The following is a 20,692-nucleotide window of genomic DNA, read 5'->3' as shown; positions in this document are numbered from 1 at the left end:
TACAAAGGTAAACTGTGTTCTGAGATAAATAAAATTTCCAAGTTTTCCAAGTTATATTTTATTTTAAGACAGTTACTTTAGCTCAGGTAATTCAATCAACTGTGGGTTCCTATGTAAACTTAATTTGACAGAGCAATGGTCAGTCGTGTTAAATCTCTGCCACATTGGATGTGCCTTTCTCCACCCAAGAGCATAAGTGGGTAGCTGGGAACTGTTAGTGGAGCCTGATGAAATGCTAAGGGAGGATGGATTAGCCTGCAATGAAGCAGCATCCCATCCAGAGGTGGTAGTAATAATACTTCTGGTCACTCCATACTACAGAAGCTAGGATAAGGTCCGGTATGACAAGCCCTTTAATTCAATTGCTGACTCTGCCTTTCATAAGCTATTCTTAATGGGTATGGGACACCCTGTTGTCTAAGTTGGTCTCTGAATTTGCACTCGAAATGACATTTTTCCTTTCATAAAGAAACAGGTTAGATTTTTTTGTATTCTAGAACCATGAATGAGATATTGACCAATCAATTATGATTATTATTGTGGTTTTAAGGAAATAATTGTCATCTCTACATCCTTCTCTGGAGCCTTTTGGTGTGTCAATGGTATTGATTACTATGTGGAAAATAGCAGAGTGCTGTCTTACTCAGTCAGCGTTTTGCATGGTAAGCAAAGAGTTAGTATGAATGTAAGTTATGAGGTTTTTTTCGTGGACCTCCACTAAGTTCCTGGTCATATTACATAGTACACGGTACATTAATTTCATAGAAATAGAAGATGAAAAAGTGGTCCTTACACAGTATTGCCTACTGAACAGGAATTTGCAAAAATTAACTTTTAGGGAACGAAGCTCAAAAAACTGATTTTTTTACTGGCGGTTTTTACAAGGATGTCTCCATAAATTTAACTCTTTGACCATACCATATAATAACTCTTTTCCAGGTCAAGATCATTTTGAAGAAATTTCATCGAGGGTTTTCCAGATGCCTTTTCATTATTTTTTTTTCTATCATAGCAGGGTGTAGGACATGCATCTTGGCCAGAGAAGGAGAAAAAATTATACAATATACTATGTAAATATAGAGAGTGTTTCCCTAGTGTGCGTGATGCTGTTCATTGTTTGTGGATAGTGTTTATTATAAGTGTGAATGTTGTATTGTAAGTAAGAACTTCTTGCTTTTGTGGATATCTCTTGGTTTTGTGAAACAAAACATAAAATAAGGTTATGGCTGGACAACTAGGCAATTGGCCAGTTGTTCAAAGAGCTGATAATACTATCTAACTGACCAATCGCTTTCCAGTGGATAAGAGTTTACAAAACGTTCTTCGCAGAGATTCATCCAGAGGAGAAGGTAATCCACCTTTTGAACAATGGGGGCCTGATGGATAAACAAAGTGCTAGCCAGTCAAAAGGATGAAACCCTGGTTGTTCTCTGACTTCTTGAACTTTCTCTCACCGCAAGTGTTTTGACTCATCGTTTTTTGTTTTGTTTTGTTTCTTTTTTTAACTGCAAAACAGCCTTTCACTTGAAACACTACTACAACCAATTTTATTTATGATTACCCATTTAATCCTTTGCTGATTTTGCTATTGTATTAAAAAGCTTATGGCAGAAGTTCAAGAATCTTTACACGGCAATTCCCATGCGGGATTTCTCTGACCAGGTAAATGTTATTCTATTGTGAATGGTTTGAGCCTGTGAGTTGCTTTTGATAAGGAATTGTCTGGTGAGAGTAGTTAATCTAAACATTGTGGCCAACGACAGGAACTGAGGTCCATCGAGGACGTACATGTAGTTGTTCAACTACAATCAGCTATTTGTATTCCGCAGAAGTTTGCACTATCAGCAAAATTTCGATAAAGGAAGTTGGCCGTTTTTTCAAACTGATACTAAAGGACCTGGAGACAAGCGTGGACCTCATAACAACAACAGATTTTATGGTAAGTTGAAACACCTTGAGAACATGGAGAAAGTCCTTCCATGTGTTTCTATTCATAACCCTGACCTGAGAAAGGCAAAAAAATTAGTTTGGGAAAAATTGCCTTCAGTAAGGCAAGATTATGTAACGAGCCTTGACTCACCTGCCTAGAGAGAGTGTGTTCTTTTTAGGAATTTTGTCATTCCCGTTCTGTGAGAAATATGTAAGACGAAACAGAGAGAAAAGAGAAAGCGTTACAGTCAGTCTGTCAAAACTTCCCTCTTCCTTTTCTCTTTAACTCATCGTTGAATGAGATAGACCTCCACTCCGTTTAGTGTGAGCTCACTAAGCAGCCAATCAACGTTTTTCTTCTGTCTATTTGACAATTTTTTCATTAGAGCGCGTTGGAGAAGAGATGGTAAATTGGGTAAGGTAAATGCTTATCGAGTTCGAGATTGAATTCAATTATTTTCCTTTTCTTTCATTAAAGAAGCGATACTTTCTACGCGGTTAAATCAGGTTTTATCCGTTAATTCTCTACTATTTTGAGCAAACCCTAAAGTAGTTATTTTATTCTTTTATTTCCCGTTATTCGAAGTCCCATTTCAGTGGCGGCTGCTGTAATTTTTTTAGATCAGTTGCAAATCGTGGTTAAGAACCAGTGACAAAGACATCCAATCGAAAATTCTTCTAACATGCAATGTTGGTTGTTAGCCATTTGATTCGCGCTAAAACTAAGAGATACAGGCGAAACTTTGGAAATCAGCACAGCCTCTGGTATCCCCCAACACGACACATCGGCTCTGACATGATTGCGATTACCTGACATGATTACGCTTGTGTTTCCTCTGTAGAAATCGCCGGCGTAGCAGACGTTACAATTCGTTAATCGTACAGACTTACTTCCATTTTACTACTCCCGTGGACAAACTTCCGAATCTTTGATCTTTGTGACATCTTTCCTCCGTTTTTGATGTTTAGATGTTATTTATTTTAGCAATAACTCTTTGGTTTGTTAACGAAACACATTTGTGAAATTTAGTCCATTCCATTGTTCATGAAGTCTAGTATTCAACAGAAAAAAAAAAAAATTTACTCATAGGAATTGACTCGGAAATTAACGTTGCAGTTGCTTTGAGTTACTAAAAGAAGCCACAGGCAAGGCTTGTTAAGACCTGAGCGATATTTCAGGAAAGGAAGTACTTAAATTACCAAGGAAAACGGTGATAAATTTCGCTCACCGGTATTCTTTCTGAATTCATTTCAGTAATTGATATAGAATTAGTTCCAGTGTCAACTATGCATGTATGTTTATGAGAACTGAGTTTCGACTAGACTAACGAAAATTTTAGAACTTCTGGAATCGAATGGGGCCAACGCCAAAGAAATTCGTTGGTTTAGTTAGCGATACTTCAAATCTGTATAGTTTTCAAATTTTTGATAATGCTAAGGATGTTTTCGATGACCCGCTTTGAAATTATGAATTTGTTTTGCATTGTACAGTTAAGATCTAGAGTCAATAATCAGCCAGCGCAATTTTGTGCTGTGGAGGGCCTCTATAATAATAAAAATCCTTTGAAAACCCGTTGAAATCAGGGTAGCACATTAGTAGGGTGAGAGATAGTACATCCGTTGGGTAAAGTATCAGACTCAAAGGGGTAAGTTTTGAGGAGATGATACCACCTATAATGGAAGGCGAGAAACAGCATAATTCGAAAAGCTGTCAACACTGAAAATTTTGACTAACGTCAGTGTTTGATCGAAGCGAGATTATAAGATTGCATAACAACTACTGGTTAAAATTGATTTTATCGCTCAATTACTTGTCAGCTACTTCAACGCATAATATAAAAAGCCAGATTCTAAGAGAAGTAGAAGGAAGTATCCACCATCATGTTTAAGTTGGCTCGCCCACTTGCTACTTGATTTTTTCGCTTGCTTTAGTTTAAATAATATGAAAGTTTTTCATATTTTACTGGATGCAACTGGAAAGCCTTGTGTTACTTAGATATGGATGCACTCTCAGTCAGGGTGTCCAGCGTGAAAAAAAAAACCGGCAGGGTCCCAGGCCCCACCTGTACTTCCGCTTACTTTTTGGTGCCAACCCCTAATAAGGGCAAAAGTCTCGACATATCGAGAAAGGTGAATGATATTAAGGAGCCCTTATACAAATTAAAGCGAGCTTGAGAGAAATCGAGCCAATTTTTCCTTGGTTCACTAGGGGATCTTGTTCAACTTTTACCTGAACAAACTCCATCTATATCCCCTTTTCTGAATTTCCCTCTATTTTTGTTGAGTTTGTGTATAGTTTTAAGCCGCAGTTTTGATGTTCGGCAGCTAGCCAATTCAAAATTGCGTCGCCTACCGCCTCTGACCTTCGACTGGCGATCGAACCGGTCAAGTGAGTTCCTGTGGAGAGTTCCTCCTAAATGAGGTATTTTGCCGTTATCATCTGTTTCAACCCCAATCTGGGATATACGAGCTGAGGACAGGTTAAAACATAAATTTTGGAGCTTCACCAGCCAAATTTATAAACAAGTAAAGAGTATCAATTCGTTGTGGAAGAAGCTAAGTATTTAGGGAATTTAGTCTCAATCTCGGGTGTTTGTTGAACACGGAAGTAACTCCAACTCATGTTTGTTGAATTCATCCTTCATTATTTAACAAGTTAACTTCACAACTGTTAATTAGTTGATCTAATACTACACTGGAACCGCTTCCTTGATAAGTTGACAATAAAAATCTGTCAAAATTTAAGGAACATTTCACTGATCGTAAAATCGGTAAAGAAACAACTTGAGAGGTGCCTATATAGAAACAATTGAAACATAAGAAAAGTAATTTCCACGAAAGTCCTGTTCAAATATCAACATAGTTTATAAACTTAGTGCTAGAGGGCTCTGGGGAAAACAGTACCAATAGGTTGCTTACCTAATAATTTGATGAAACGCTTCCGGGTTTTTGTTTTACAATTGAGCATTAATCGTCCATATGTAAAGAGAAGGATTTTTCTTTGAAAAAAGGTTCAAATGAAACATAACTCACTGAGAGAGGCACTTATCACAACTGAACATTTTTTCTGTACCGACTTTAAGATGAGCGAATGTACGTGCTGATCAAAAATAATAACAGCGTGTTGTGATATTCACACGTTAAGACTAGATATCAATTGATGTAAATCACAAAACAAGGTCGTATGGGACAAAGAATCATGCAGTTTATCTACATATCACTGGAAAGCGTTCGAAGTATAATTACCTAGATAGAAAGAAAAAGTGTAAAGGTCACCGGTACCAGTGTCTTCTACAAAATGTTTAATATGTGTAACTCATGTAAAAGAGAGAGAAGACCAACTCTAATCTGTTCCGGCGATTTAACCCTTTAAGCCCTAAGAGTGAACAGCTGTTAATTTCTCCTTACAGTAATACTGCTAAATCAGTCATTGAGATCATGAGAATAAGGAAATGATCACCGACCTACGATGCTTGGATTATTCAATGAATTCTCCTGTCAGTTCCAAAGGAAACTTACAGTGAAGAGTATGGAGAAGATGGAGACTGATGTTAGGGTGTAAAGGGTTAATGCTACGTTTTGGCCTTCTTCGGGTATAAACAGATTAAAAAAATTTAAAAGCTAAAAATCTTAAAAAAAACAACTAAGTAGGATACATTTATATTGTAGTAAAAATTATTTGCGTACCCTTCTATTCAGTCTTATCAACAAGATAAATGATCTATTCGCATGCACCTGGTCTACTATCAGTTTTATCATTCAGTTTAACACGTTTGATATATCCAAAAAAAAAAAAAATTGAAGGAATCTGATAAAAGTATGACAATCTGTAACAACTGAAGAGCTTATAAGCTTGTTTGCCTTGCAACCAATGATGCGTATTATCCTTGGAAAACCACCCAAGTTTTGGACGGAACTTACCAAACTCAAACTTATCAAACATCAAAAAATAAAATCTCCCATGATGTCGGAGAAGAGGAGACGTCAATTTTATTTACTTTAGAAGCATTTTGCTCTTACAAGAGGTTGCCAGTTAAAAACAACGGTACCCTTAAAGTCCGAGGGATTAGCAACCGCTGACTGCGATTCACTTTCCAGATTCCTTTTGCAGCCACTACGTATTAAGTTTCTAGTTGTGGCAAATTTCGTTCACGGTGAACGAAACAAAATGAACGTGGGTTTTGATTTGTGTTGTTTGTGGATTATCTTCGATCTACAAAAGTAAGTTGAACGAAAAAGGTCCTGCAACATAAGCGTGGCAAAAGCTGACTATCTTTAGTTCGATAAAAAGCACTCCCGGCTTTGAATAAACTTCACACAGAAAGGGGCAAAGATAGAGTTTTGATTGGATTTCTTTTTCATCTCATTTCTTTTGAGGATTCACCCTGCGACTCATCGAGGATCAAAAGGTTGAAAATTACTTCAGAACAGATGTTACAATTGCTTCCTTTTCAACGAAGTTGAAGCTGCTTAGAAGGTAAGTCTCTAAAAACTAGTTCCCAGCTTAAATTTCATTCATTAAGGCTAAAAATTTAAAACTGAAGTTTGTACCCGCAAATAAAATTCCCTCCAAATGCTTCTCGTGGTACACGGTACCTTAAGACTCCCTACCTGAACTGATTGAATAACTCAAAGATTGAATGAAATATCAGCTTTTTTAACACTTTCTTCAGTTTCGTTTACTTAAAACAATTATTTCATCTTTATGATTCATTTAATGACGAAGTTAACATATGTTACATTTTACACTAAAGGCGAGTGACAGGAACCTTATTTACGTAAATGCTCACTCGTCCGTAATCCTCCACTTTCTCTTCCAGGCCAAAACGTCTTTCTCTGAAATGAGAGAAAACAAAGATAGCAATTGAGTTCATTTGGTAAATCTTTGAATCCCCTCAAAATGAATAAACTTATATACAGAGCCTTTTACTATTATAGATCGTTCGCCTCAGGAGCCAATGTTGATTCGCAACAATTTTGAAGAGTTAAGGTTTCGAGTTGCACTTTCACGAAGTAAAATTCCAAAAAGTTAACAAATGTGTTTCTTATTGAATCTTCAACTCGAAGTCTAAAACGGCTTCGAAATAGCTCCAAACTCTCATATCCAAAAGAGACAACTGTCATCAGTTGCCAATTTTTTCAAAACGTAATTTAGGTGATTCCTCAGTAATGCACTGTGTATCCAGTGCTGTGCATAAGAATCACATAATCAGGTAAATAAGCGCGCGCATTTCAAGAACGCGGTATTGGTTTTCAATCAATGCACCAGCTAAAGAGGTTCGGTGGTCTTTAGCTCTTGAATGAGCAGAATTTTTTTTCGTTGAATAGTTTTGGTGTACAAATTGGAGAAATTAAAACAAAATTCATCATAGTGAAGAAAGACATACAGCTTAAAAGGTGGACAAAGCCTGTTACTCGAGGATGCAGGGTTAGCAACGACTCGACTTGAAAGCAACAACTCGAGGAACGTTTTGAGTCGATGTCGTTTAAAATTGTGTAATTTCTCCATAAATTGCACATATCATATTGTTCCATATGCTCGAAACTTTCTATCGATCAAATTTTTTTTCCAGTGCCCTTTTAAAAGCCCTTGCTTCCAGCTACCGCAAATAGTCATTGGTAAGGAACATTTAAGGAAAGTTGAAAAAAATTGATCGATAACTTTTTTTCTTAAGAATCACCTTAAGGTAACGTTTAACTTCAGGAGATATTGTGTATCCTGTTATAGGGCTTCTTTTTAAAAATTCAAATTCAATCGACTATCAATACACGCAGGGCTATCTATGCACCCACAAACCATCGCTAAGTTGCCGACTACTATTTTGAGGAGAGTCCTGGAGGGACTGGGTCTTGGTAAAGTTAGGATGGGAAATCATTTTCTCTCGGTTTCTTCCGATCCCGCCTACGAGTGTCCCATTCAAATATGATTAACCTAAAATCCCGGCATTCGCAACTGCAAAAACGTGTAGTCAAATGTCACATGGTTGTAGGGCTTAGACCGTTGAACTAGATCTAAATTCTCATTTAACCTCGCAGGTCCCTTATCTTACGACAAGATACTCAAGAAGTTTGGACCAGATATTGGGTGTAATTATATCTCCTTCTTTTCTTACCCTCGAAACAGGGGCTGATGGCTTCAATGACGTCCAAACGCTCCATGTCTTTCAAATCTTTGAACAGTTTATCCACAGTATACTCTGGTTTGCGCTGGACAATTTCTTCAATCGTTTTCTGTGTTGGGCTATCGGCACATGGCGGCTGCAGACTTTGACACGTTTCCCCGGAAATTCCGCACTCAACAGCCAGATCCTTGTAGTTTTTAAGTGCACGGTTATTGAGCATGGTTGCCACTTGCCGAGCCAAGTCTAGGTCTTCGAGCAATTTGCCGATCATGGACTTTTCTGTTAAAAGACATGTAATCATAGCATTGACCAGCTAAACTATTAACAACTGCTGAAATGTAATACTTGTTCAAGTATCCTACCCTTGCTTTAAGAGCTATTGAAAAATGTGTTTATTTTACAATAATAGACCATCATGGCCCGACTACAAAATCGCTTTGGACTTGAACTGCCAAGACCTGCCAACACTCCTTTAGTGCGACTTGCAGAAGTCATACGATCTTGAAGAGGCACGGTGTCTGGGTTTTATGGGAGTTTGATGTGATTTTTACTGAGGTAATAGAAACAGCACTTATTTTCGGCACAGTTCCGCGAAAAGGTTTAGTGCCGCCTGTGATAATCAAAGACTAGCTGGTCTGAAGCAGAGAAGAAGTATTAAAAGAGAGACATTCTCGTTGCGCAATTTGCTCTTAACGAGGTATTCAAGATAAAAAAAAAATGATTGTTTTACAGTCAAATTGTTGGAAAAGTGGATAGAACACTTGTCATTCTCCGCCTCATTGTAATTTTTGTAAGCTTCTCGTTCTGATTAGGCAACTTAAGCATCAAAATTGACGTGAAAGGAAGATCGTCTTCTATTTAATTAGGTTATTAAGCGATCATTGCACAGAAATTATTTTCACTCCCGGTATATTTCCGATACATTTTAAAATAATTTTCATCAATTAAACATTTTTTCGTTAAACAATGGAAAGCTTTGGAAACTCTTTACGGTGGCCAATTCACACTATTAACTCAATGATTGATTTCTTTAGTCTCTTTTTCTGTATTTACTCATCTCTTAGTTCCTCGAAGTACCGCCTGTTTTAAGACATTTGACGGAGGTTTACATGAAATGTTGTCTTAAGAACATCGGATATTTGATGGAGGTCTACATGAGTCATTATTGCCCTGTGAACGGCTTCGGGCGCCTGAGTTTTACTAGTCTCTCCGCCCTTTGGTAGGGCATTCATGCAGCGTGTTCATGTAACAGAATTGTGTGATCCGCGAAAAAGGTATGTCGTGACTTGGATCTTGTTATACGCTGATTATCACTTGCATGGCAGGGTAAGTTAGGAGTCTTCATACACAAGCAAAACAATATACATGGCTCACTGGTAATCTGCTAACTCAGTTAATTAAACTGAAGTCCAAACGAATTTCCAACTTGCTAGTTATAGTGTGAAAACCCACGAGCTACAACAAAGGACCTACGGGGAGCAATTGGGTCATGTTATAATTTTAAACAGGTGTGCACTTTTGATCTTAGACCTTGCGTCATGATCGAGAGCAAAATATTTTCATCAGAAACATGACTAAGAATTGCAGGAGAAACAACTCTAGTTTCGGGCTACATGAATTGACAGGTTACCATATGATAGTACCATGCATAATTTATTATTTATGTGCTGCAATACATTTATTATACGTATGAGACATTAAGGAAGTTGGAGAGTTTTCAACGAGTTAGACTTAAACTTTTGCTGCTCCAAACTTGATGTTTGCGTTAATACTCAACTCATTACCAATTATTTGAATGGAAGCTCTTGTACTAAGGTAACAGAAGAGTTCATTCTTGTATCTTACCATCATAAACCGAAATACTCTTTCATATGATTATCTTTTCTTACATACCTGATAGCTTTTTCAATTTCCCTGCAATGTCACTGCGTCCTATGTTTTCCAACTTTTTCTTGAACTGACCAATGGTCATTGTGGCTTTTGATGTGGAAATGATGTTAAGTACATCACCTCCAGGATTTTCCTGTCTATTAACACAGTCAGTTATGATATGTGTGAGACTTTCAGGCTTCATACCAATTTCAATTCCAAGGCTCCACCATTTTTCTTTGTCTATTAAATCTAGCATTAATAGGACTTTGCCGGTGATGTTTCGACTTGGAGAATCAAAAAATTCTTCAACAGTCATGTCCTCTATCATGGAAAAAAAAAATGAATAACAAAGTTCATACTGGTTTGCAGAACATTCAGCTCATTACAATTAATTAATTGTTAAGTTTAATGTGCCTGCTGTCGCATTTGCTCTGTTTGAATATAGCACAATAGAGATGGGCATTTTTGTTGCATAATAAAACATTTAATTTGAGTTACATAATAGTTAAAAGTTTAAGTTGTGCAGAAACAACCAAGCTAACCAGTTAGTGTAATTACTAACCAGTTACTTGCTATAATGTACATCAATTACAGAGTCAGTCAAAAATAAGTTTTAGTAGGTTTCCAGGTTTTTTTCATATTGATTTTCTATTGTTTTTAACATTTTTATGGCCAAGTGCCAATTTAGCTTCTTTGTATTTTTTATCAAATTAATTTTTAAACTAAATACAGTTCTTCCTCCAAGTAGCGTCATTGGTCTTTTGTTTGACAGAACTCATATTAACTTAAGTTTAATTTAAAATCTCTGATAAGCAGTGTTGCACATGATCCTATTTTTCATAAACATTCTTGTTAAGCCATCAGGTGTGAACTATTTGTGAAATGCAAAAGGTAATTGGGCAATTGCCCGGAATGGTAAACTTAAGTTATTTTGGAGTCATTTTTGAGATACCTCACATGTTATTGGAAGGACATGACAATGGTTAAAGCTCACACCATTAAACTGAGTAGTTAAGGGCCTTTTCACATGAATGTGGAGGACCCCAGGTAGTTGAGGTGACCTGCTTACAACCCTAGGATGCAGGGGTGAAGTTTCTCAGGGTTGTTATTGCACTTGTAATTTTAAAAAGAGTTTAAGATGTCACTAAGGCAACATGTGATAAAATGTTGCAGAAAAAATGTTATGTATTCTCCTCTAAGATTTTCGCCAATAGCTTCAGATGCATTAACTGTTTCTGACAGTACAATGTCTTTGTTTTGGTATAACATGTGAATGTAGGGTTGAGTTCAAAGTAAAAACATGACTAAGGCTCTGTCAAAGTTTCATTGTGAAGAAGATGTAAAAATTGGTGTTTAGCATTTCAGCTCTACATAGGATGGCTAGAAAATGTAAAAAGTTGTAACACACTTGCTGTTGTTTTGCTCATTTTATATTTTTGTAACACGAACATGACCCTGGCTAGGCAGGTTACCCTACCTTAAGACTTTTACATGGCAAATTGTCACCCAGGCTGACAGGGTTACCCTACCTGGCAGACTGAGCAACCAACCCAGGAGGGTCACCTTATCTATTATGTAAATGTGATCAAGATAAAATTAGAGATTATGTAGACAGGCAGGTTACCTCACCTATGGAGGTTACCTCACATACCTGGGGTCCCCCACCTCCATGTAAACAGGCCCTAAGACATACCATGAGGTAGCTCCAGTGAACCTCTGATAAGATAAGATATCAGTCTATCATAGTCTAAACCCAGCAACATGTAAGGAAGGTTTCCTTACCTACAGAGCCAGGTACTAATTACTTGACATTGCCTCCAGTTGATCAAACACAGAGTATCTCTATCTTTCAGATTAATTTACATCCAGTGGTGAAGTACTAATAATAGATTCCACTACCTAATGGTTTGAAATTTATCTGATGAACACTTTGTCCATTCTCCACTCAATGGGGGCCAAAATGAGTTATACAAGAACACATATGATTCAAGAGCACACTTACTTTTAAGTTGGAGATCGTCTATGTATTTCTTCACTCTGTTGATTTGGAGTGCATGTAGATGTGTTCCTAGACTTGTCATGAGGAGGTCAGGACTTTGAGCTTTCAGAGTTTCGAACATCTTTTCAGATCGAGAATAATGTTCACCTAATTCCCACTGTTGCTGCTTTTCTATGGGGACCTCATTAAGATCTGCTAGGTATCTCCAGTTTTTAACGCCCTTTACAGAAGTGTCCAGATGTTTTTTAAGGTGATCCATCACAGAGATATTGTTCAAAACAGCAACTGAAACCTCTGTAACAAAATTTTTTTTTTGTCAATGTCATATCAATAAATCAAATTTGTGAAACAACAAGCCTTATATTCATGTTAAGCATGTATGTGGAGGGGGACAGGGGGTGGGAGCCTGGGAGAACAGGGGGCAGGAGAGGATGGGAGAACAGGGGGCAGGAGAGGATGGGAGAACAGGGGGCAGGAGAGGATGGGAGAACAGGGGGCAGGAGAGGATGGGAAGTGGGAGAACAGGGGATGGGAAGTGGGATCAGAAATAAAGAAGGCAATAGTTTGTTGTTTATTACTAGGTATCATTCAGTCAAAAACACTTATCTAGTAAAGTTTTGAAATTTCCATCTAACACCCACCAAAGAAAATTTTGGAAGCAAGGAAATGTATTACTTCTTGTTGCATACAAAATGTGGAGGCCTACTTGTAATTTTCCCTGGAAAGACAAAATGGGGAGATGAAATCTTGTCTCTCTAAGCTGTTGTTTTTTATGAAATCCCATTGCACACTTAAAAAAAACCTGTCTAGTAGGTACTTATCTATGAAAAGGAAACAAAACTTAACATAACAATTGAAACCTTAATGTCTAACATATTTTTATAGGATATTTCTTTGTGAGACTGAACTTGATTGTTTATCCTTAGTATCTCTGGTTCATTCTCTAACATGTAAAAGTTCTTGGTATTAGTAATGAGGCTGAATTGTATGAATTGGCGGATTTTGGGGCTGGAGGAAAAGGTAGCAATTAGCAATTAGCAATGCTAGATGAGAGGTGTTTGTGTGTGTGATGTCTATGGACAATCATTGTATGTTAAATAGTTGGTAAAGTTTTTGCATACTGATCATGGTTACTTTCAAGTGTTACAATGTAGAACAGCTCATGGAGGGTGGAATACAATAAAGAGTGAGCTTTACTACTTCTTCCTATAGAGCAGTGAGATGAAATTTTTTTCATGACATTTAAGGCAACACTAACATTTACACAAAGAAATACCAGCTTACAGAGCAATTTGTAGTGTCAGCTCAAATTTGTTTTCAACTTTTAAGGTGGGATTTGATGCAACCAAGCTAAATATAAAGTGAGTAAAGCATTTTTTAAACAAAATTTTTTGCGAAAATCACTTAAAATGAATTGAGTCAATTCAGGTGTTTTTGGTCCCACCTTGTGAGATTGCTCTGAAAGTTTTCTAAAATTTCTCTGACTAACTTGCTTACTTACTTACTCACCAACCAGATAGCATAATCATGGTTACAGGCTTTTTAACAGCAAAAAACACAAAAAGTATATGAGTGTGTGCTTTTTTTAAGACAACAACAGCTACATCACAGGAAGTGGTCCGTGTCTGATAGTCTCCTTTGTAGCTGTTCTTTGGGTTGCCAGGCAATGTGTAGTCCCTCGTGGAGCACCCAAAGAATGGCTACAAAGTGGACTAGATGTTTAAAGGCTTCTCGATGATTATAAATTACCTGGATTGACAGGTTTCTCTACAGTATCCATTCTACAGCGTGAATTACTGTGTCTTTCTGAAAAAGTTGAATTGTGCCTAGAGATGGTGGTATCACTGACTGTCTTAGGATGAGGAGCATCTATTTTTCAGGCAACAAGAATGAAGTAAAATCACAAATAAGAACAAAGATTGAGTTTTCCAATACATTGACATAATTTTTTGAAAAGGTTACACCTTTTATTGAAAGTGTTGAAAGTATTTGATGTGAATAAAAAAGAAGATATTACAAAATTACACCTGAAAAGGAAATATACTTCATCAGACCATTTGTTAATTCCCATTTCTCAAAGCTTGTGTTGGTCTTGGTATTTTAAAGAATCAGCGTTTTTTAAATTCATGGGTACAGTTTTAAGAGGTGGTGAATAAGACAGCAGAAATATAATGAGCTAATGGTTACATTTTTTGTACCATCTGATCATCTGTGTCATTTTGCATCTGAACAACACTTCCTCCCTGGGCTGGATAAAGGACAGTCATACAAATTAATAATACGTCTAGATGTATAACCTGTTGGTATAGACAAAAACTATCAACTTATCAACAACTACCTTCATCTTCAAGGGGCAAACCAAATTCAAAGAGTTGATCATGACAAGAATTCTGGGTTGCGATGGGAATCCTGTTTTGTGATGCATTTTCATTGATGTAACTATCCACCATGGAATCTTTTTCTGCAATTTCATAAAAATGTTGCTTTACTAACATACTTTAAACCTGAACCTTTATGCTATTAGCGGCTTGACTTGAGTGCTGTTTGTAATGCTTCTGTATCATACCTTTTGTGAAACAGTTTGTGAATTATGCTTGAGTTATTGGAGAGAGATGTCATTTTTGTGCATGCACTACTGGTGCAATTTCTTAAAGGAAAGTGTTGTAATTCATGGTGAATTCACTTCTCGGCCAAAATTAGTTTCTCACAGGTTTTATTTGGTCATTTGTGTAATGTCAATTTAATCCATAATTATACTTAAAAAGTAAGCAATTGGACTTGTACTTCAAAGGTCTCCAATGTTAAAAATCACTTGTGCAAAGATAGACCAAGTTGGAGCCTTTAGCACCAACATAAATTAACATTTAGCATTTTTCCCATATGTTCAATCAAATATCTCTTGGTACAAAACATTATGCTCAATTATTGTTCATATATTCAAAATATAACACACAAAAGATAATTTGTGTTGGCCTGCAGCATCTTATTGAGTGTGAAGGACTAGGTAGTGTAGTTAGTGCAAAGAATTATATTAGTTTAGACTTTTTGTCACCACTCAAGATTGACATGAAGTGGTTTGTAAATGCCCTTCCTTAGGTTAGAACTGTTACTAGCAACAGTTCTACCCAATGGATTCACTTCTTTAAGCAGTAGTCTATTTGTTGATCTCAATCAGCATGTAATGTTTTGTATTATAATTACTGCCCTTACCTCTGCTTTTTCCATCTGGTTCATCCTGGAGTGAAACCTCATTGCTGGCATGGCCATGTCCAGCATTACCTCCTTCCTGATCTTTTTCTTTGAACATTGATGCAGGATCCTCCTCCCACTCTGAATTAGTGCTAGAATTCTCCTGTAAAAAAGTTTATATTACATTATCATTATTATTGTAGTTATTATCATACAGCAATGAACTGTCTTGGCTAGGGACTTCCACAGGACCATTTCCTTTACTGTGACAGCTTCATTTAAGCAAAACAATTACTTACTGTTTCTTCTGGTGAACTTTTCTCGCCATCTTCTCGAAGACTTGAACTTCTTGGATCTTCTTGTGGCTGGCGTTGATTCTCCACTTCAGCAGAACTGCTGTTTTCATCTTCCTCTGATGAACTTTCCTCTCTAATTTTGGGTCGTTGTGAACTTACAGGCTGGTCTTGTTCTTGGTCTTTCTGCTGTTTTGGAGCAGAATTATCTTCAGGAAGGCTTGAAGTGTTAGGATCATGTGGCTGGTTTTCATTGGCCATTTCAACAGAACTGTTCCTTTTAACTTCCCCTGATGAAGTTTCCTCACCATTGTCTGGTCGATGTGAACTTCCATGCTCGTTTTGTTGCTGGTCTGTAAGCTGTTCTTGAGCAGAACCATTTCCTAAATTGGTTTCTGGAGAACTACCATGTAAAGGACTTGAAGGAGGACTGGCACTCCCTTGCCTATCCATCGTACTGGTTTGTGCCCCCTTATCTTCATTTCTAAACTCTTTCGATGGATTTTTAGGTGAATGATTATTATGTTGCTCTTTTTCATCCGGTCCAGGTCCGAATATTTTGTTTTGGAGAGGCATCGTATCTTTATTACTGATTTTATTGTCTCCTACAAAATTTATTTTAAACGGTTACACTTGACAATAGCTTAATTGTGTGACATAATGCTATTATTATAGGTGAAGTACCGTAACTGTTCATCTACCTATGTCAACTTTATAAATTTTCACCCACGACAAAGAAAGGTTTTAACAGTCAATATTTGGATTAGTAACACATCTATTAGACGCGTCCATGAAACCTAATTTCTTGGAATCATTACCCACCAAAATCTCTCGTGGAAATCTCACATTAAACACTGTTAAAGATAAGGTCTCTAAAGTCATACGTATTCGATCCAAATCTAGACAATGTCTACCTTCTGAGAACTTGAAGACTCTGTAAAATGCTCTCTTTCTTCCTTATGTTAATTATTGCAATCTGATCTGGGCCTTCACATACACCACTCATCTTGAACCTCTTCACTTGCTACAGGAAATTCAAGCCGGCATAATCACCTTTTCTCATCCTCATTCCCACTCCAAACCTCTCTTCTCTAAGCTTAATATCCTTTTTCACGCAATCTGTAAATTGCACGTCTAGTTTTTCGTATTTTCACACCTCAGTGGTGTTCTGCCCTCTCCTGTTTCTTCACTCCTACACCTTAACTCTGACTATCATAATCATATGACTCGGTCTCGACACAACTTTCACAAATTTCCTCACACATACCAATTTGTTCTAACTTGTCAAGCTCCTAATATCTGGAATGACATTCCGCATAGCATAACTTCAGTAATAAGTTAAATTGTATTTCCTAAATGTGTGACTTAAGTGAAAGTTTAGGTATATATGTTTTACCATAACGATAAATACAAATAACACTAAAACCTAGACGAATGTTTCGAATTGTTATTTAACTCTTATGCTTGATGTAGATTAGCTTCGTGTTTTCAACTTAATTTTATCATGATTTGCTTCCATCTTGGGTAGTTTCTCACATGAAATTTCGATTTTTAACAGCCTAGTTTGCTTTGCTTTTCGAAAAGATGTTTTTTAGTTCTAGATTTAAGAATCCGTAGGCACTCATCAATTAAAAAAGAAACGTACCACGTACACCCGAGTTTATTTGAAAGGATTACTCTGTACTGGCTGTGTTTTGATCTTCAATGGAAAGGTTTTACCAAAAAAAAATACAGAGAATACAGTGAACTTATATTACCTGGACCATGATTTTTGCTGTCACCCGTCAAGGTCGGTAGGAACACAGGATATACTTTCCGTTCTCCGGACTTTGCTACTGCCAGCATTCCTATCAATCTTCCTTTGGCATTTAAGAGAGGAGCACCTTTCGGCTTTTCCTCTACAGCAAAGTCTTTGAACGTCTTTGCTGGACGTGCGCAATCGGTATCCGAGACAGACAAGAGGGAAAATTCAGCTGTATCTGTGCCGAAACGTAGGTAGGAAGGTTCGGTGATGTAAAACCTTCGGTCCTTCCTGTCTTCCGAAATCACATAACACGTAATATCGTTGTTTGAAATGGAAGTCTCCAAATTCTCATCGCTGGGATAAAAGCAACAAATGGCACGTTTTTGCATAGACCACATTTTCCTAATAGGCCATATCCTGGAGTCGAACATGTCTACGGGAATACGTAGGAACGACACTTGATCTTCGTTACCCTCGATGTCCCCCAACACTCTTCCGGGTTTGGAATCTGGAAGATTGACTGCATCTTGGCCTTTTAATTTCAGTTCAAACCATTTGTTATCAAGAAATTGAATAGAGATCGAGCTGTCTCCCAGGAGATCATTCTTCGTTAGAACTTGAGTCGTGGTTATCAAATGAGCGCTCGGTGTTGGTCCACTTTGCAAAACGATACATCCACTACCGAAAGTTACGTGTGGCCCTGTCGGCAGGATTTTGACAAATCGGCACAGAGCTTTCAGAAGATTTCCACCGCTTTCACTTTTGTAATGCGACATGTTTCTGACAAGAAAACTGAAAGTGAAAGCCCAACTGTTGGTGTAAAATTATTTCCGCTGTCCCCTCGATCCAGTTTTTCGGCTTCGCTAGGAACCGGGCCATTCGCAACACAATGGTTCACGCTTTCTTTATTACGTTATCCAAGGATCAGAAGCATTGCGGGCACTTCATCCTTAGTTACGACTTGCGTTGTGGTGACCAAGAAAATCTTCTTTGAGCCGTAGGAGTTGATGGATGACACATTCACTGCAGCTGCTTTCTAAACCTACATATCGAAACTTCAACCGACATGCTGTTGGTCCACAGATGAAGAGAATCGAGAAATAGTCGTACGTTTTTCACATATTGTGTAAATTCTACTGCCCCTGATCATGGTTATTCTTGATGTGTTTTGATTCTTAACTGCCGCTTCCGTGAATGAACGAAGTTCCATAGTGCATCGATCAATTCGAAGTTACAACATCTTCCCCCCTTGGGTAACTCCCCGGTCATTTGAACTTTTGAAGATTGGTTTGTTCAAACCCCCCCCCCCCCCCCGTAATAATTTTGTTCACTGAATGTCCCACCCGATGTTTTAGTAAAAATGCCAATCATGAACCAAGACTTTCTTTAAACTGAACGAAAGTGTAATATTTACCCTAAACGCCACCTTATCTGAAGATATAAAACTTATATTCTGCTGGAAAGACTTAATACTTTTCGGTCAAATCCTCATTTAGCCCGTCAGGGTTCAAATCCTCCATCCCAGGCACGGTAGTCGGTCATATACCCGTGGGTTACCAGGGGGGATGTTGAAGCTTCAAATTGATAGGTGCATAAATAATAGCTATTTCGTTACTAGGGTCTATCGGGGCGCTGCCACAGTGCGTTGGGTATCCCTACGTTTTGGATATCCCCGTACCCAAAACTTAGGCGTTTTCGGTAGCCCCTCTGCAGGGGATACTCAGAACGCTAAAAGTGAATTAAACAAGATATTTGAGTTATCGTAGGCTTAAAGAGACAGCTCTCTTAACTGCCAGGGAAATTTCTTTCTTAATTTAAATAACTCCAGAAATGTTGGTCAGGATTTAAGGCAGGAGAACTATAAAACGTCTTTGAAACATTGAGGAAAAGAGCGATCAATCAGAAGAATTGGCTTTTCCTTGGGTAGAACAGCACAGAGTACGTACGTCATCACAGTGGAGTGTGCAGCGGTTAAAACTAATCACCAATTCACCTAACTTGAAACGTGAAAATGTGTGATTTGGAAATGTGCCCACAACAACTATCCATATTGTTTAGGTTTTAAAAAAAAACTGAAATGTGTTAAAACTGGAAATATGCAGATGGTCTTTAGCTAACTGGCATGTCTCTTAAACGGCCAAGTAGTTTGGAAAAGTGGATAACATTTGATTGCTCGACAGATTAGTAAGAATTTTCTAGGCCAATCACACACCATGGTTAAGCAGAACTACTGATTTAAACATCCAATCGAAAATTATTCTGACATGTAATGCCGGTTCTTCTTACCTAGGTGCTTACAACACGGTCTTATTTTACTCGCGCTAAAAGTAAGTGATAGAGGCGAACCTTTTGAAATCAGTGCAGCTTCTTTGGCATCCTCCAAAACAATATATTGGTTCTCACATTTTATACGTTTGTGTTCCTTTTGTAGAACTCGGCAACATTGCTGGCGCAACGGGCGTTACAACTCAGCATTGTGGAACTTCTTTAACTTTTACCTGATCAAACTCAATTTGTGTTCCCTTTCCTGAATATTCCTGTGTTTTTGTTGAGCTTTTGTACAGTTTTAAACCGCTATTATGATGTCCAGCAGCTAGCCAATTCAGAAATGCGTCGCCTAATGCCTCTGACCTTCTAATTGTAATTGGGCCGGTCAAGTGAGTTCCTGTGGAGAGTTCCTCCTAAATGGCGTATTTTGCCGCTATGATCTGTTTCAGCCCCAATCTGAGATATAAGAGCTGAGGACAGGTTGAAACAGACACGTTGGGGAGCTTCACCAGCCAAATATAGAATCAAATAAAGATGTTCTTTATCGAAAAAGTTAAATGTTTAGGATTTTTGATCTCAGTCTCGGTTGTTTGTCGAAAGCGGTTACTCCAACTCACATTTGCAGTTGGAGTCTTATCTTATTTCACAATCGTTAATCAGTCGATCTAATACTATACTGAAACCGCGTCTGGATTCCTTGTTAAGTTGATAGATGAAAGCGGTCAAAAGTAGTCATTGTCTTCAGAAACAACAAATAGTATCGCTGATACTATTTGTTGTTTTGTCTGCCTTAAGGAGGGTTAAAGGAACTCATATATTGAAACTGAAATTGAAAAATTGAAATTGAATATGAAATCATGACAGTTAGTAAAGACAACAGATTTACTCGTATACTAATGCGACCCAGAGCTGAGATTCAGTCTTTTTGTTTTATAAACAAAAGAGGTAAGGACACGGAAAGGAGGGAAATGAGACGTAATTTCTGACAATTCTGGAGAAAAAGCTCGCTATTTCAAAACCAACTGATGTTTCTGAAGGGTTCCTAGCAGATAATTGGTCTCTCTAGTTAACTTGCAATTACATGAAAAGTTTATCATTGTCTCTGGCGCTCGAACTATCAGAGCTAGAGCTCATAAGGGGACAAGTTTTGAGGCGGTTCAGCGGTGCCCATGATTCAGGAACCTGGAGGCTGCCTCTTTTTCTAAACTCTAATTAATGATGCACTGAGGTCCAATACAATTGCGTCATGTAATTTGGTGAGCTGAAATAGTAAGTT

The 20,692-nt window shown here is 37.7% G+C and overlaps 1 protein-coding gene and 1 long non-coding RNA gene across 2 annotated transcripts; one reads left to right on the top strand and one right to left on the bottom strand.

The window, feature by feature from the left end:
- The first annotated feature begins 547 nt into the window (after window positions 1-547).
- On the top strand, window positions 548-2,941 carry LOC149047252 (uncharacterized). The gene is made up of 4 exons (XR_016185489.1): window positions 548-662; window positions 1,330-1,662; window positions 1,830-1,939; window positions 2,772-2,941. It is a non-coding gene; the product is annotated as an uncharacterized LOC149047252 (long non-coding RNA).
- A 1,612-nt stretch (window positions 2,942-4,553) lies between these two features.
- Window positions 4,554-18,070, bottom strand: LOC149047251 (uncharacterized). The gene is made up of 9 exons (XM_089202519.1): window positions 17,162-18,070; window positions 15,411-16,009; window positions 15,133-15,274; window positions 14,261-14,383; window positions 13,672-13,791; window positions 11,926-12,216; window positions 9,945-10,244; window positions 8,043-8,330; window positions 4,554-6,765 (listed from the first exon to the last, which is right to left on the bottom strand). Exons 1-9 carry the CDS (start codon window positions 17,922-17,924, stop codon window positions 6,716-6,718), a joined length of 2,676 nt encoding a protein of 891 aa, XP_089058645.1. The 5' UTR covers window positions 17,925-18,070; the 3' UTR covers window positions 4,554-6,715.
- Between the last annotated feature and the right edge of the window lie 2,622 nt (window positions 18,071-20,692).

This window comes from Pocillopora damicornis, chromosome 4 (assembly GCF_964200805.1).
Source record: "Pocillopora damicornis chromosome 4, jaPocDami1.2, whole genome shotgun sequence".
Lineage (NCBI taxonomy): Eukaryota > Metazoa > Cnidaria > Anthozoa > Scleractinia > Pocilloporidae > Pocillopora > Pocillopora damicornis.
This window is presented reverse-complemented; position numbering and strand designations above follow the sequence as displayed.

Excerpts from the sequence above, each read along its gene's own strand:
- LOC149047251 (XM_089202519.1), bottom strand. The coding sequence starts at position 17,924 with ATGTCGCATTACAAAAGTGAAAGCGGTGGAAATCTTCTGAAAGCTCTG. Across the intron at positions 13,792-14,260 it reads TTTGCCCCTTGAAGATGAAG|ATGCTCCTCATCCTAAGACA; the intron begins GTAGTTGTTGAT and ends CCTGAAAAATAG. Across the intron at positions 12,217-13,671 it reads AGAGAAACCTGTCAATCCAG|AGGTTTCAGTTGCTGTTTTG; the intron begins GTAATTTATAAT and ends ATTTTGTTACAG.